Here is a 17,470-nt window from a genome sequence, read left to right as displayed (position 1 = left end):
TGGTGACTGTGACTCAGGATGAAATGAACATGACTTTTCCTATTCAACTTAAGCTAATCTACAGTCATGGTGGTCGAGAAGTTTACCATGTTAAAATTATTTTCGATGCTCACTGTCACTCAGGTCGAAATGAACATGAATTTTCTTATTCAACTGAAGCTAATCTACAGTCATGGTGGTCGAGAATTTTACCATGTTAAAATTATTTTCGACGCTGACTGTTACTCAGGACGAAATGAAAATGACTTTTCCTATTCAACTTAAGCTAATCTACAGTCATGGTGGTCGAGAATTTTACCATGTTAAAATTATTTTCGACGCTCACTGTGACTTAGGACGAAATGAAGATGACTTTTCCTATTCAACTTAAGCTAATCTACAGTCATGGTGACTGTGACTCATGACGAAATGAACATGACTTTTCCTATTCAACTGAAGCTAATCTACAGTCATGGTGGTCGAGAACTTTACCATGTTAAAGTTATTTTCGACGCTGACTGTGACTCAGGGCGAAATGCATATGACTTTTCCTATTCAACTTAAGCTAATCTACAGTCATTGGGGTCGAGAATTTTACCATGTTAAAGTTATTTTCGACACTCACTGTGACTCAGGACGAAATGAACATGACTTTTCCTATTCAACTTAAGCTAATCTACAGTCATGGTGACTGTGACTCATTACAAAATGAACATGACTTTTCTCTTTTCAAATTAAGCTGATCTACAGTCATGGTGGTCGAGAATTTTACCATGTTAAAATTATTTTCGACCCTTACTGTGACTCAGGAAGAAATGAACATGACTTTTCCTATTCAACTTAAGCTAATCTACAGTTATGGTGACTGTGACTCAGGACAAAATTACAAAGGATTACAAAGGAGGAGCATGCCGACAGGAGACCATTTGATCCATATCTAGGTCGGATGCAAAAATAAAAAAATAATAATAAAACAATAAAAATGAACATGACTTTTCCTATTCAACTTAACCTAATCTACAGTCATGGTGGTCGAGAATTTTTCCATCTTAAAATTATTTTCGACGCTCACTGTGACTCAGGACGAAATGAACATGACTTTTCCTATTCAACTTAAGCTAATCTACAGTCATGGTGACTGTGACTCAGGACGAAATGAACATGACTTTTCCTATTCAAGTTAAGCTAATCTAGTCATGGTGGTCGAGAATTTTACCATATTAAAATTATTTTCGACGCTCACTGTGACTCATGACGAAATAAACATGACATTTCCTATTCAACTTAACCCAATCTACAGTCATGGTGGTCGAGAATTTTACCATGTTAAAATTATTTTCAACTGTCACTGTGATTCACGACGAAATGCACATGACTTTTCCTATTCAACTGAAGCTAATCTACAGTCATGGTGTCGAGAATTTTACCATGTTAAATTTGTTTTCGACGCTCACTGTGACTCAGGACGAAATGAACATGACTTTTCCTATTCAACTTAAGCTAATCTACAGTCATTGTGACTATGACTCATGACGAAATGAACATGACTTTTCCTATTCAACTTAAGCTAATCTACAGTCATGGTGGTCGAGAATTTTACCATGTTAAAATTGTTTTCGACGCTGACTGTGACTCAGGACGAAATGAATATGACTTTTCCTATTAAACTTAAGCTAATCTACAGTCATGGTGGTCGAGAATTTTACCATGTTAAAGTTATTTTAGGTGCTCACTGTGACTCAGGACGAAATGAACATGACTTTTCCTATTTAAGTTAAGCTAATCTACAGTCATAGTGGTCGGGAATTTTACCATGTTAAAAAAAATTCGACGCTGTCTATGACTCAGGACGAAATGAACATGACTTTTCCTATTCAACTTAAGCTAATCTACAGTCATGGTGGTCGAGAATTTTACCATGTTAAAATTATTTTCCACGCTCACTGTGATTCATGACGAAATAAACATGACTTTTCCTATTCAACTTAAGCCAATCTACAGTCATGGTGGTCGAGAATTTGACCATCTTAAAATTATTTTCGACGGTCACGGACTCACGACAAAATGAACATGACATTTCCTATTCAACTTAAGCTAATCTACAGTCATGGTGGTCGAGAAGTTTACCATGTTAAAATTATTTTCGACGCTCACTGTGACTCAGGACGAAATGAACATGATTTTTCTTATTCAACTGAAGCTAATCTACAGTCATGGTTGTCGAGAATTTTACCATGTTAAAATTATTTTCGAAGCTGATTGTGACTCAGGACGAAATGAGTATGACTTTTCCTATTCAACTTAAGCTAATGAACAGTCATGGTGGTCGAGAATTTTACCATGTTAAAATTATTTTCGACGCTGACTGTGACTCATGACGAAATGAACATGACTTTTCCTATTCAACTGAAGCTAATCTACAGTCATTGTGACTATGACTCATGACGAAATGAACATGACTTTTCCTATTCAACTTAAGCTAATCTACAGTCATGGTGGTCGAGAATTTTACCATGTTAAAGTTATTTTCGACGCTGACTGTGACTCAGGACGAAAGGAACATGACTTTTCCTATTGAATTTAAGCTAATCTACAGTCATAGTGGTCGAGAATTTTACCATGTTAATATTATTTGCGACGCTCACTGTGACTCAGGACGAAATGAACATGACTTTTCCTATTCAACTTAAGCTAAGAGGGAAGGTGGAGGGGTGTGGAGTGTATTCAGGGATGGAATGGGTGGAAATGATTTTATGCCTTTCCCTTTTTGGCTACCTCCCTTGTAAGGGGGAAAAAGCCTTGGTATATGTATATATGTATACTTTTCAATCCCCCAAGGCATTTACTTGCTTCTCTCAATCTATATTCTACCTCCACCTGTACTCCTTACTTTACTGCCACATTCACACCCAAGTATCTAAAGCTATCCACATCCTCCAGTCTCTTTCCCTTAATACTCACTTCCAGTCTGCTGCCACTTTCTCCCCTTGTATATCTCATCACCTTATTTTTACCCACATTTATCTTCAACTTCCCTCTTTTGCACATCCTCCCAAACTCTGTCACTAACTTCCTCAATCCCTCCTCTAATCCTGCTACAAGTCCAGTGTTGTCAGCAAACAACAAATGACTTATCTCCCACTTTTTTCCATTTCCTTTAACCATCTCCAATCCCCAACCCATTTCCCTTGTATTTACCTCTTGCACCATCTCATTCATGTATAAATTGAGAAGCCAATTCAACATAACACATCCCTGGTGAAGTCCCACCTTTACCTCAAACCACTCACTCTCTCCATTTCTGATTTTAGCACATCCTCTACTACTCTTATAAAAACTCTTGACTACTCTTAAAAGCTTTCCTCCTATCCCATATATCTGCAATACCTCCAACAGTGCCTACCTGTCAACCCTGTCATGAGCTTTTCCAAATCCATAAAGGCCCAAAAATCATCCTTACCTTTTCCTAAAGATTTCTCATATCTGTCTTACCACACAAATCTGATCCACACAATCACTACCTGTCCTAAACCCACACTGTTCCTCACCAATTATTCCCTCTGTTCCTCTCCTAATCCTCACAATCTAGACCTACACATAGGCCTTACCAACTACACTTAATAAACTGATCCCACTGAAACTACACTCTCACTTGTCCCCTTTTCCCCTGTAAAGTGGAACTACACAACACTATTCCAGCACTCTACCCTCTCTTAAACAAACATTAAATAACATCACCAGCCAGTCCATCACTTTACCTACTTTTCTTGAACATTCTGCATGACACCCCTCCAACCTAGGTGCCTTACCTGCTCTCATCTTAACAACTGCCTTCACTTCATCTTTCCTTATTTCTCCTCTATTTTCCTCACTCATCACCATCATTTTCTTAGCACTTCTCACTGTAACTACCTTTCCTCCTTCACATTTAGCAACGGTGTTGCCATTGTGATCTATGCCTGTTCCCACAAACGAGAATTTTTACACAAAATTCCCACAAGGAAATCTGGATATCTATATTTTTTCCCACAAAAAGTTATCATATACACAAAAGTTCAATGCAACCTATAATTTGCTCACAAAACATCTCATGTGAGCAAATTTCTCCTACAAATTTGTAGGAAATTCCCACAAAATGGTATCTTTTGTTTAGCAATTCCCTAAAATACTGCCTATCTTCCTCTTACTGCCTCCTTTTCCTCTTAATTTCTTTCCAAAACATCTTTTCATAACTATATACTATCATATTCTTATCCCATTTCACATCTGCTCTCCTCTTCGACTCCTTTATCTTATGCTTTACTTCTCTTTTCTTTGTACCTCACATTTAGCAGCTCCCTAAAATACTCTGCCCATCTTTTACTGCTCTCTTCCATTATCATCTCTCCATCTGTATCTTTTACCTTTTCTTCTCTACTTGATTCACTCCCCCTTCCTCTTTATTTCCTTCCAAAACATCTCTATTACTTTTAAAATTTTGTTATACTCTTACCTTTCAAATCTGCTCTCTTTCTTACCTCCTTTATCTTATGCTTTACTTCTCTTATCTTTTCTTTGTACCTCTCATACAAGTCTCGAATATTTTGCAACCAATCTGTGAATGTTCATTTCCTCACTTCTACAACCATTTTTGCTTCGTCATCCCACCATTCACTAATCATCCTTCTATTTCCTCCTGTCCTCCTCGTTTCATGCACCATCTTTGCACACCTTGTGACTCCCTCCTTGAATCATCCCATTCCTAGTTCTACTCTATTCTTTACTCCCACTCTTCTCTCAAGCTTGTAATCCTTTTCTCATTTAAGCATTTTACTCTAAACACCTATTTTCTGTCCTTTTCCTCTATCTCCATCTACCCTCTATTCTCAACTTACCTTCCACCAAAAAAAATTCTGGTTACTATATAGTCCATTAAAGCCCTATCTACCACCCTCTCCCATGTGTACTTATGCTTGACTTTCTTCCTAAACACTGTATTTGCTATCATTAACTCTCTAGACACATCACCATTATCTCTCCACCACAATTTTATTCTTGGCACTCCACACTTCTCAACCACTCCGTCTATTGGTTTGTCTTCTACCACTTTGACCTAAACCCTCTATACACTCATTTAAATCTATCCAAAAGCCTCCTTTTCCTCTACATTCTTCTCACTACCAGGCCTACATCTCCCTTCCTGCTTCACCTTCATCCACATTAACCTTGAAGAAACCTCTTTCCACTCCACCACACACCTATGTCTTCACTTACTAGTATAGCCATCCCTTCTCTCCCTCCTCCCAATTACACATCCAAACTCAAACTTGCCCCTCCCTTTCAACTTAGTTGCACTCAATGCCAACACATCCATCTTTCTTCTCACATACTGCCTATCCCTTCCCTTTTATTTTCATCTGTACATCCATACACATAAAAGACCCAAACCTTAGGGTTGTGGTTGGAAAATTCCTCCCAGACCCTCGTATGCCTTTGGGGCTACAGTTGGATGTCTAGTCCTATCCCCATCCCATTTTTGTTGCTTTTTATGACTCAAGTGGGAACACTGACACTATTCTCTCTCCCCTACCACAGGGTTCAAAGAAAAAGGATATGAATGTTCAGAGAAGTGGTACAGGACAGTATCAAGAATGGGCGCACAGCATAACAGAGGGACAGTCGCAGTATAATAAAGTAGCATCATTTCTCTATGAACAGATATTTCCTCTATCACAGACAAAATGATGTGAGGCTCTGGTCCGTAGGGGTGCCCCATATAGACCCTAAAGTATCAGCTGCATGCTACTGAGCAGATTTTAACTCCTCAATGACATGCAGCCAATACCCCAGACGGGGGACCAGTGTGTAACAAGGTTAAAAGGTGACCTTGGTTAAATAAAAAATCAGAAGTTGAACCACTATTTTATTGAAATGTTCATTTATATGATACAGGTAGGCAATCACTTGATAACAGGCTTTTTACTGGATTAAAAAATACAAGGGATTTTTGTTTCATCCACACATGCTGTAAACGTTGTCATCAGAAACTTCAAGTCCACATCATCTGCTATATAACTTCACCACTGTAATAAGCGGCTGTAGCTATCTTTGACCACAGAGGATTCAGTTGAAGCCATCACCACCTAACTCACAATCATTCAAGTGATTAAGACTAAAGATGTCTCTCGTCATCCCTACAGACTGAGAAGGTAGACGATAAGTTTATTTCAAAACCATCAGTACAAGAAAACTCAAAAATAACCTCATCATCTTGGTATGGCATTATGTATGTGAACTCCTGGAAAGGCTCAGTTCATGTTTTACAAAGTTGTACAATGAACACAGTTCATAGTACAACTGTAGACATGAGAGAAGCAAGATAGTGGCGTAGCATTGATTGGATGTACACATGAGAAGCCTAAATACAGTTTCAAGACCACCAAGACATTACTAACATTCTTATATATGAAATCTTTGTCTTCACCACCTATAAGACATAACATTAACACTCATTCACCAAGTCCACTTTAACCCATCTTCATTTTTCTACGTCAATACTCTAAACACTTCTTTTACTTAGGTCAAGACAAAAAAAAAAATAAAAGACTTCAAACAAGATACACAAGCATACAGATGGGCTGACAACTGACAAGACTGGTGTAGGAAGACTACACACATCACCCCAAGAGAAGTCCTTTGTCTTCCACATACGGAGGGTGGGGAAGAATGGCTAAGTCTGTGATGCAAGCCATGGAAAAAATTATGAATAACTGATATGTGACTGTCCATTCATTTCCAAAAGTGAGGGTCATTTGGTGTGCATATTGGTAGGTACTGGTGAATGTGTGTAACAGAGAGGCAAAATAACAAAAGAATTGATGGGCGGGAAAAGAATGAGAGAGAAACAAGGAAGAGGAAGAAAAATTATGGACATTGGAAGAAACTGCAACAGAAAAAGCAGGAGAGTGTGGATATGCATATAACTGTCCATTACTATGAGTGAGTGAGTGAGTGTGTGTGTGTGTGTGTTTCTGTATTATACAAGATATATACATATGGGGTCCCATATCGGTGCTTCCACTGATCAAACTTAGTTTTAAATTTACTTACATCGTAATGTTTCTCCTTCCATGCTGTTCCACATTTCTGTGCATCTGTATGGAAAGCTGTTTTTCTAAACATCCTTCAAGAAACTTGTAATTTTCACATTTTTCATGTACTCTTTTTTCTTTTGTCCCACATTAAGAAAAATAATGTGTGTGTGTGTGTGTGTGTGTGTGTGTGTTTGCGTGTGTGTGTGTGTGTGTGTCTGTGTACACACACATGCATGTGTGCATCTATGTTAACCTACCTGAGTGATAACAAGACTGAATATTTTAATATACCACCTCTACCTTGATTCAACTTGAAACTGTAATTTGTTTCAAATTCAGCAATGTCTCAGGTGTAATTCCCCTTTCAATGGCTATATTGTCAAGCATTCTGACATACACCAAAAAACTACCATAAAGAATATACTCAAATGACTGGTGGCTTTACTACAACTAAGAATAGGTGGGCTTGTGACCCGATAACCTCATGCAGACAGCAAGGGCTTAGGTTGAGCACCCCAAAAATTATATACATCTTTGTGTATATCTGTGTGTGTGCGCGCGTGCATGCGAGTGTGCACGCACACACACACACACACACACGCCATGCCAAGTTTTACAGACAAGTCAAACTTGCATTCCACCACTTTTCTTTAGTTCACACTCAAACAGTAGTTTGTTTTTAACACTTTTATGCTGTAGATGTAACTCACACTTTCAATGGTTATATAGTCCACTGCCTTAACAGATAGTAGACACTGAGAACCATGGGTATATTCAATTTCCCAGACATTTCAATTTTATCTTGAAGATATGGCTCAACACCACCACATCCACAGATATCAAGTGCCCCCCACCCCCCCAACATACCATAAACTGTGTGTGTGTGTGTGTGTGTGTGTGTGTGTGTGTGTGTGCACACGGGTGTTCACATTGTGTGTTTATGTGGAAAGCAACAAAAGGCACATGCACAAGGTGATCTTGCTCAACAGATATAAGAAAAACCCATCTCCTCAAGACACCCCCCCTTTTCTCGAAACCCCAGCAGGGTCGACATTCAGTTTCTGACCCAGGCCCAAGATCTATCCATCATCCACATGTTTTCTTACACATGAAAATATGACAACAGCTCCCCTCCTCCAACTAGCTAGTGACAAACAAAACAGGACCAATTATACATCAGACAAGAGTACATTTCTTTCCAATGAGACCTATAAGGGTATCCATGGATTGTTGCCAGGTGCTGTGGAGCCAGAGACTTCCAGGCTAGGAAATGGAGGTCAATGAACTATTTGCTTTTTCTAGGGACTGAAAATGTGTGCCTACATGTGATTTTGTGGAACAGACACCGGCATCAGGAAGAACCTTCTTGTCTGTTTCCAAAACCTACACTATCACCTCCACCGACAAATGTACCCCTTGGGGGCCAACGCACTCGGAATTTGACGCAACATTCTCTCTACCATTTTCCACTATTTCTCAACTATTTGCAACTATTCTCCTGCTACTAGTTGGCAACACACAGAAAGACCCACAACACAAAATTCCAACATTTCTTCCAGGAGATTTCTATCAGTGGAACTACAGGTCTCAAACTTGTGGGAACAACAGATTGATCAATACATATCTGTAAGCACATGTTCTAACTGGGACCTACCATATCTGTGAGTATAATGTTGTGGATAAAGGCTTCATTGTTTCATTCTGAATGGGGTGACTGTATTGCGAGATGGTATGGAAAGTGAAATAAAGTGAAAGGAAAAGAGGGAGACTGGCAGACAAGGGGGAAGAGGGCGAGGGGAAAAGAGAGAGAGAGGGGGAAGAGAGAGAGAGGGGGGAAGAGAAAGAGAGAGAGAGAGGGGGGAAGAGAGAGAGAGAGAGAGAGAGAGAGGTGGGGAAAGAGAGAGGGAGAGAGGAGAGAGAGAGAGAGAGGGGGAAGAGAGAGAGAGAGAGAGAGAGAGAGAGAGAGAGAGAGAGAGAGAGAGAGAGAGAGAGAAAAGAGAGAGAGAGAAAAGAGAGAGAGAAGAGAGAGTGAGAGAAAAGAGAGAGAGAAGAGAGAGAGAAGAGAGAGAGAGAGAGAGAGAGAGAGAGAAAAAGAGAGAGAGAGATAGAGATAGAGAGAGAGAGAGAGAGAGAGAGAGAGAGGAGAGAGAGAGAGGGGTAGAGTCAAGACAGAGAAAAAGATAGAGAGACACGGTTGTGTTGCTGTTGTCTAGCTCCCTGGGACCTGACAAACCCTGTTGCCCTATAGATCCCTGGTCAGACTCAACCCTGTGGAAAAGTGGCACAAAAGAAGAAGTGGGAAGGGGAAGAAACACAGTGGGATAATGGGATGAGGAGTGAAGGCAGGAGGACAAAGACGAGGAGGAGAACAAGGACAATGAAAAGAAGAAGGATGAAGAGGACAAAGAGGAAGAGGAGGTACAGAGTGAATAAAGAGAAGAGGGAAGAAACTTGTAGATGGGAAACTAACAAGAACAGGAGTGGAGAGGTAGGAGAGGGGCCTGGGAAAACAAGAGATATCACTGTTGCCTAGTTTTAATGATGTCTGTATTGTGTGAGTGTAAGTGTTTCTACGTCACCAGCAAAGAGGAGGAGGAAGAATGGAAGCAGAAGGGGTAGGAGGAATGGGACCAGGAGGAAGAAGAGGAGGTGGTAAACAAGAGACAATTGTTAGCTTGCCTTGTGTACTAAAGTGTGAGGCAATGATAATTTAAAATGAAAGAAATATTGGGCCCAGTCTAGGGACTGGGTACACTTTTTGAAGATAGACAGCAGATAGTTTTCTCCAACATCTATCTTGCAGGACCACTAACAAGTGCCTATCATTGGTCCCACACGAAAGAATAGTATGGCGAAAGAATATCTACACAAGTCGATAAAATGAGGAAAACAAGAAGCAAGGGAAGACACGCTACAGCAAGAACGTAATTAACGACATACAAAAGGATTAAAGGTGAATGGAAAGGGTAGTATTTTCGAGTGAAACTGGTTGCCTGGACTTAAAACTCAGTCCTATGCAGCCTGTACATTATCACCTACCCAGACAGAAGTGAGAGAAACAGGTCATCATTAGGCCTCTCTTGCATCAGTATTGATGTGGAATCTGCGACTAGTCTGTCCTTGTCTTTCTCATTCTATTCTAGTGAGCTTCAGTCATGTGGGTATAATACTAGTGCTGCCAATTCTAAGAAATTATAGGAACATGAATTATGCTAAAATTTAAAAATGAATATGGGGGATAAGGTCAAACAGAGCATATCTCTATAGTACTGAATCACATGTAGACTTCTCCCACAGGGTAAGTCCTGGAAAATGAATATTTAATGCCATAGAGCTTACTGGACTATCCCATGGACTGGCAACTGTTCCTCACTGACTGTACTCCATGCAGTGTACACACACCCGAGTGTACTGCACGCACACACAAAGTCCTTTATGTATGTACACTAGCATGTACACATTTACTGCTAGACTCAGACTTGACTGCTTTACGGAGCCAAATGTGGTTTGCATTTGACTTGCAAAAAGGGCAGGAATAATCTGGCAGCTATTGGCATTTTGGGATACTTGTTTATTAAACCATTAGAATTCTCTTCAAACAAAAACTTGAACGTGAAACATACACTCAAGTAGTATTACCCTTTGCACACATTTTAAAATGTTTCATAACTTTTCTGTTCCAAGAAATAAAAATGTAAAGCTTTATACATTTGTTGGAGGGGCATCCACAATTCAAATCCAGCAAACAAGTCCCTGGCAGTTTGTATCAAACTGGCTCATCTTACATTTGGGCCAACCACATGAAACAAAGTGTGAATATAGAATAAAAGTTTGTTTCTTTCTTTTTTCCTTTTTTTAGTATCACAGGATCCAATTAGCTACAAAACTAAATTTCAATGGGAAAATGTACAAATTGTTGTCCGGGATTAGAGGAAAATTTCCATCCACTTATTATAATGAGATGCAATTCACGGATGGATAAAGAATAAAATACAAATTGAAGGAGGAACTGGTGACATTGCAGATCCTTGGACAGGTATGGTCCATCCCTAATGCCTTGCTCACTGGCACATATTCTTGGTTGATACCTTTTTCGTACATTTCTTCCAATTTGTATGTATAGTTCTGATGGTTGTGAAGAGCTACTGATATCTTGATTATTCTTTCATCTAGGGTAGCTTCAAGAAGACTGACAATGTTGCAAGAGGAGGGACAGAGTGGAGTTTAGGACTTAATATTAAGCTACTATTAGCCGTCTTCTTTAGGTGGCGTAAACCATCCTGCAAGAGAAGAAAACTATGTAACCATAATAATTCATTTTAATGTTAAATTAAAAAAGCAAGAACAGAATTAAAAAACACCTTAAAATTAAAATGACAATTGATTAAGTTTAACCTCTTCAATACGAGTCAAATATTCACACACACATCAGGTTGCCTGATGTATGATGATGCATCACAATACATGCATTACAAAATATTAAGTTGCCACTGTTACTGCCTACTGTCATCTAGGAGGTGCTAAGATGGGAGGGAGGGTGGAGGGGTGTGGAGTGTTTTTGGGGATGAAATGGGTGGGAATGTTTTTGTGCCTTGTCCTTTTTGGCTACCCCCCTGGTAAGGGAAAAAAAAAGCCTTGGTATATGTATGTATGTATGTACCACTGTTACACTTGTTCTCTTTCACCTTGAATAAATACAAGGTCACAGAAAACAAGATCAAGCTTGTTCAGAGAAAACATGATAAAGCTTGTTCACAGAAAACAGGGGTAAGCTACAACTACTAAATAAATATAAACAGGAAGCCAATGCCGGCATCCTTATTTACCCCACTTGTGGCTCATGACACATCAGGTTGCATCATCGTATTCTAAAGGTAACATCACCAACTCATCCCTAACAGGAGGCTTGGATAGTGTTCCTTTTCAAAGGACTTTGTAGCGTGGAATTTAATGAACCATGCCCTTGGTCCAACTCATCGGTGGCAGAGTTCAAACTGCTGTCACCTCAATCTCCACCACAAGTAGTGACATTCTAACCCACTTGGCCAGCGAGTATGTTAACCAAAAACTCCCTAATCGCCCAAATGTTTATGCAGACACCGACATGTACATCTGCCAATGTACAAGCAGCCCCATACAAACTACTTATAATATACACAGCACATCCACAACAAGGCCACTTCATTTAATCTGCTAACCCCCTCTCCATTCCCTCATGTAGAAAATGAGAAGATGGGGAGAAATCCCTCCAAGCTGCATCAAAATATAATTCACACATAACCACTCCCTAATCACCCCCATCCACTCCCTTCATACATCACAGCATCATCCATGCACAACCATTCTCCACTCACCCCTATCTTCTGTCTTCTCCCTTCCTTAACAAACATTCCCCTCTTTCTCAATGCCACTTTTATCACATCCATCTCATCTCATCCTTAGTCACCCCTTCAAGTTTACTCCATACAACCTCTGCCTTCCACACTTCTTTTACTAATCTTTCTTCACTCATTCTTTCCACGAATCCAAACATCCCAATAATCTTTCATCAATTCTATCTCACAAATCTACATGGCAATGTATACATACATACATACATATACCAAAGGCTTTTTCCCCCTTACACGGGGGGTAGCCAAAAAGAAAAAGGCATAGAAATCACTCCCACCCATTTCATTTCCCATATATTCCACTCCTCTCCACCCTCCTCCCTCCCTCCTATCTTGGCACCTCCTGGATGACGGGTCATCCCTGCATCCTGTCCACTGCCCTGGGTCAGAAGCAGTGTCGCAAGACACACCACATCCACAGCAAGGCCGCTTCATAAATAGGGCGACCCTCCCTCTCCGTCCCCTCATGCAGGAAAGGAGAAGACGGGGAGAAATCCCTTCGGGCTGCGTCAAAATTTTTCTCATACATACTTCCTCACCCCCCATTCCCCCACCCACTCCCCATCATGCATCACAACCTCATCTATACACAACCCCTCTCCATTCACCCCTATCTTCTGTCCTCTCCTGTCTTTCCTCTACAGACATTCCTCTCTTTTGTAAAGCCCCTTTCATCCCATCCATCCATCTCATCCTAGGACACCCCCTCACATTCACTCCTCCCACCTCCGCTTTCCACACTTCTTTTACTAATCATTCTTCACTCATTCTTTCCATGTGTCCAAACCATCCTAATACTCTTTCATCAACCCTATCTCCCAGCTCCTTTTCCACCCCTGTTCTCTTCCTCACCTCCTCATATCTCACTCTATCTAGCCTAGTAAACACCATCATACTTCTCAGATATTTCATCTCAAACACATTCAAACTCCTTCTCTCTTCCTCTCTCATGTTCCATGTTTCTGCCACATACATTGCTGTTGGCACAATCACTCCTTCATATAACCTCCTCTTAGCATCCATTTCCAGATGTCTATTTCTCATTACAATTTTTAATCTCTCAATCTACATTCTACCTCCACCTCCACCTCTCCCTTTCCTGTCACATTCACACCCAAGTATCTGAAACTAACCACTTCCTCCAGTTTCTCACCCTTAATGCTCACTTCCAGCCTACTGTCACTCTCTCCCCTTGTACATCTCATCACCTTACTTTTGCCCACATTTATCTTTAGCTTCCTTCTTTCACACACCTTCTCAAACTGTCACTAACTTCTTCAATCCCTCCTCTGATCCTGATGTATACTACCCATAATAGGCAGGCTATTCTTACAAAGCAATCATATATTAAAAATGTGGCCAAACTTGATCCACAATTACTAATAGCTTTCTATTTGCATTTGCTGAATATATGCAGAGAAAGGTGTGAAAGTATATATACATACATATAGCAAAGGCTTTTTTACCCTTATATGGGAGGTAGCCTAAAATCAAAGGCACAAAAACCACTCCTACCCATTCCATTCCTATCATACTCCACTCCCCTCCATCCTCTTTCCTCCCTCTCATCTTGGCACCTCCTGGATGACGGGTCATCCCTGCATTTCGCCCACTACCCTGGGTCAGAAGCAGTGTCGCAAGACACAGCACATCCACAGCAAGGCTACTTCATTAAATCGGTGACCCCAGCTCTCCGTCCCCTCATGCAGAAAAGAAGATGGGGAGAAAGTACATATGCTATAAGAAAAATTAAGGGAAGAAGAACAATCTTACCATTCTTTTCATGAATCTGAACAAGAGACTTGAAGGACTGTTGTGCCCTAGCCAAGCTGTACTGTCCCTGAAATAATAATCATCATCACAGGTCAACTGTCAAACACAAGCACACACTAAGAAAGCATATCTCAGACCAAATCAACTCCTTCAACCCAGAGATATATTTTGATTCTAGTCTAACAAATATCCAACAGCGTTATTAAACAGAGGGGTCGTGACTGCTTGGCCAGACAGTCTAGGGAATGACAACAACAACAGAGGGGCAGTTTATGGTGTTGTATCTTTAAAAGTCCAGTTAAAGTTATTGGGTTTCAGTTCCGATATCAGTCTCTCAAAGACTCCCCTCAGAACATCAGCTGAGGCTAGCTTCAAGCCTCAACTCTCCACCGTGGTGCCCAGCCATGGCAGAAATCTCCCCATTACACTGCTTAAGCTCATCGGCCAGGCGGGGCTTGATCTGCTTATCTCATGAATACGAGGCCAGCATGCTACCACTGTACTAGCCACTTTACCAATTAATCCCATTACCCAGTGACACAGATTTTGTTCTGGCTAAAGACAATCTTTCCTACAGAGCTGTGAGCCCTGGTATGTAAGAATGAAATAGTCCATTTACACAATATCTACTGTATCATGCAAAAATTCTAAATCTATCACCAACTTGATCCCTTTCTACATACCTAGAAAAGGGAGTGGGGTTGAAAAAAGTTAGATATGATCAGAGATTATAACTACATTTGAGTCACAATTATTTCATGTTGTTTCATTTTTTTTCAACTACCAAATGGCAGAACGAACAGGGAGTGCTACGTACCATACTTACCTTTCCTACTTTGTTTGCACCGAACTGAATTCGTGCCTTACCCTTCACCAACGTGGCTGCAATCTGCATAATGACTGCTTCAATGGTGTATGCAGAACTCCAGCCCTGATATTATAAATAAACCATGTAACTGAGTGCATTAAATAACTTCTACAATTCATAGTTATCAAAAATTCCACATTGATAGCTTATTCTATAATGCACAATTAATTAAGGCACCAATTGTACAAAACTTTTTTTCATTGTCCCTTCTAATACTAAATCAAGAGCAGGTAAAAACATTGTTTTTTTTTTCAACTAGGTTTTATTACATTTTTCGGGGCACATGAAGAATTTTACACCTGACCCTGCCCATGCTATGGACTCTCCAGTTTCCCCAAGCTGAAATTATGCCTAACTGGGCATAAATTTGACAACCAACAGAATTAATGGAGATGGTGAAGACTATTACACCTGAAGCCTTCCTGGGATGCATGGACTTGAGGAAAACACACTGGGACCAGTGTATACACACCCATAGGGACTATTTCAAAAAACAACAGTGAGAATTAGGAAGCAAGGCAACTTAGTTTTCTACAATGTTGAAATTACTGGAATGTTGGGTAGCACTTCGTAATGCTATCAGGCTTTCTCCCCTTAAAATGAAGGTTATCACTGCCCCCTCCCAACACACACCTGTTCCATAGAATTTCACTGATGGGAGAGCCCACAGCTCTACTGCAATTGACAACAGTTTTTGCCACTTACTACAGATCACTGTCTATATCTATATACCAAAGACCCCCTTGTAAGGAAGGTTGCCAAGTCAAAGACACGCACCCACTCACATCCACTGCCCTTTCCCTCTCATCTTAGCTTCCCACTGATGAAGCGTCATCCCCGTCTCCTGCCTACTGCCCGGAGATCAGATCACTGACGCTGGGCAGAAACATAGGACAATTATCTATGTCTATTGGTGAGGAACTGATTCTGTCAACAGCTTATGAGTATGAGAAATGGAGAGACCACCAGTCATCAGCTCTCCTTGTGTGACAAGGTAGATGAGACACTGCTGAAGAGGACACAAAAATGTCTTAAGACATATCCAAAGACCAAGAGTCAGACCCTCAGAGGTGCAAATCCAGATGGAGATTAGGCTGTTAGACTCTAAAGATGGGTGACATGGAGATGAAACTATGCAGGCATCTATCACTAGTCCCAGGCTATTTTTACACTAACAAAACTGGAATACATGGCTTTCAGAGCCTCAAGAACATTCAGGGTTTCTTCATGTCTTGCTCTTTTATGACTGTTTTCTATATTCTGTTCTACTTTAATATCTATTATGCACCTACCACTATTAGAGAGGAAGAGAGGAGACATTTGAATGTGTTTGAGATGAGGTGCCTGAAGTATGGTACAGGGTACTAGGCTGGATAGAGCGAGAAACGAGGTGAGGAGAAGAACAGGGGTGGAAAGGGAGTTGGGAGATAGGGTTGATGAAAGAGTATTGGGATGGTTTGGACATATGGAAAGGAGTGAAGAAAAATTAGTAAAAGAGATGTGTAAGGCAGAGGTGGAAGGAGTGAACATGAGGGGGCAACCAAGGATGAGATGGATGGATAGGGTAAAAGGGGCATTGGGAAAGAGGGGAATATCTGTTGAGGAAGGGAGAAGACAGGGCAGAGTGGAGATTGGTTGTGCTTGGATAATGTTGTGATGCATGGAAGTAGGTGGGGGATGAGGGAATTATTTTAAAATTATATTTTAACAATAAAGACCCAAACCTTAGGGTGCTGGTCCGAGGCCTTCCAGCCCCTCTTATGCCTTCTCTTATTCTTTTAGGAATTTCCCCTGTGGGGCTACAAGGAGAAGGATGCCTAGTCCCAATCCCCGTCCCTTTCTTCTCGCCTCTTACGATCCAAGTGGGAAAACTTGGTGGCAGTATTCTTTTCCCCCACCACAGGGAATTCCCCCATCACAGAAAAGGAATACTCAGAGAAATGGTACAGGACAGCAACAAGGGGTTGGAGGACAGCATAACGGAGGAGAATGGAGGAGAAATAAGGAAGGATGAGGTGAAGGCAGTTGTTAAGATGATGAAAGCAGGTAAGGCACCTGGTCTGGATGGATGCCATGCGGAATGTCTGAAAAAGGGAGGTACAGTGATGGTGGACTGGTTGGTGAGGTTATTTAATGTTTGTTGGAGAGAGGGTGGAGTGCCGGAGGACTGGAGGAGTGCCTGTATAGTTCCTCTTTACAAGGGAAAAGGGGACAAGAGTGAATGTAGTAGTTTCAGAGGGATTAGCTTGTTGAGTGTAGTTGGGAAGGCTTATGGGAGGATCTTGATTGAGAGGATTAGGAGAGGAACAGAGGGAGTAATTGGTGAGGAACAGTGTGGATTTAGGACAGGTAGAGGTTGTGTAGATCAGATCTTTGTGGTAAGACAG

The 17,470-nt window shown here is 40.8% G+C and overlaps 1 protein-coding gene and 1 long non-coding RNA gene across 4 annotated transcripts in view; one reads left to right on the top strand and one right to left on the bottom strand.

Annotated features, from left to right (window-relative positions):
* Positions 1 to 8,866, top strand: part of LOC143040293 (uncharacterized) — a 35,312-nt gene extending 26,446 nt beyond the window's left edge. The window contains exon 2 of the long non-coding RNA XR_012967705.1: positions 5,554 to 8,866. This is a non-coding gene — a long non-coding RNA (uncharacterized LOC143040293). The remainder of the gene's footprint in view (positions 1 to 5,553) is intronic.
* A 1,736-nt stretch (positions 8,867 to 10,602) lies between these two features.
* LOC143040291 (ubiquitin-conjugating enzyme E2 Q2) overlaps positions 10,603 to 17,470 on the bottom strand; it is a 44,890-nt gene continuing 38,022 nt past the window's right edge. For 2 of the 3 annotated variants that reach the window (XM_076211146.1, XM_076211143.1), the window contains 3 exons: positions 15,033 to 15,146; positions 14,216 to 14,282; positions 10,603 to 11,332 (listed from right to left, as the gene is read on the bottom strand). In XM_076211146.1, coding sequence (XP_076067261.1) covers positions 11,301 to 11,332; positions 14,216 to 14,282; positions 15,033 to 15,146 — 213 coding nt within the window. In that variant the 3' untranslated portion in view covers positions 10,603 to 11,300. The remainder of the gene's footprint in view (positions 11,333 to 14,215; positions 14,283 to 15,032; positions 15,147 to 17,470) is intronic. The other variant, XM_076211145.1, reaches the window with a different exon arrangement.

Source organism: Oratosquilla oratoria, chromosome 28, assembly GCF_046742065.1.
Source record: "Oratosquilla oratoria isolate Oo_2021 chromosome 28, ASM4674206v1, whole genome shotgun sequence".
Taxonomy (NCBI): domain Eukaryota; kingdom Metazoa; phylum Arthropoda; class Malacostraca; order Stomatopoda; family Squillidae; genus Oratosquilla; species Oratosquilla oratoria.
The sequence above is the reverse complement of the archived record's forward strand: the minus strand, read 5'-3'. Positions and strand labels throughout refer to the sequence as shown.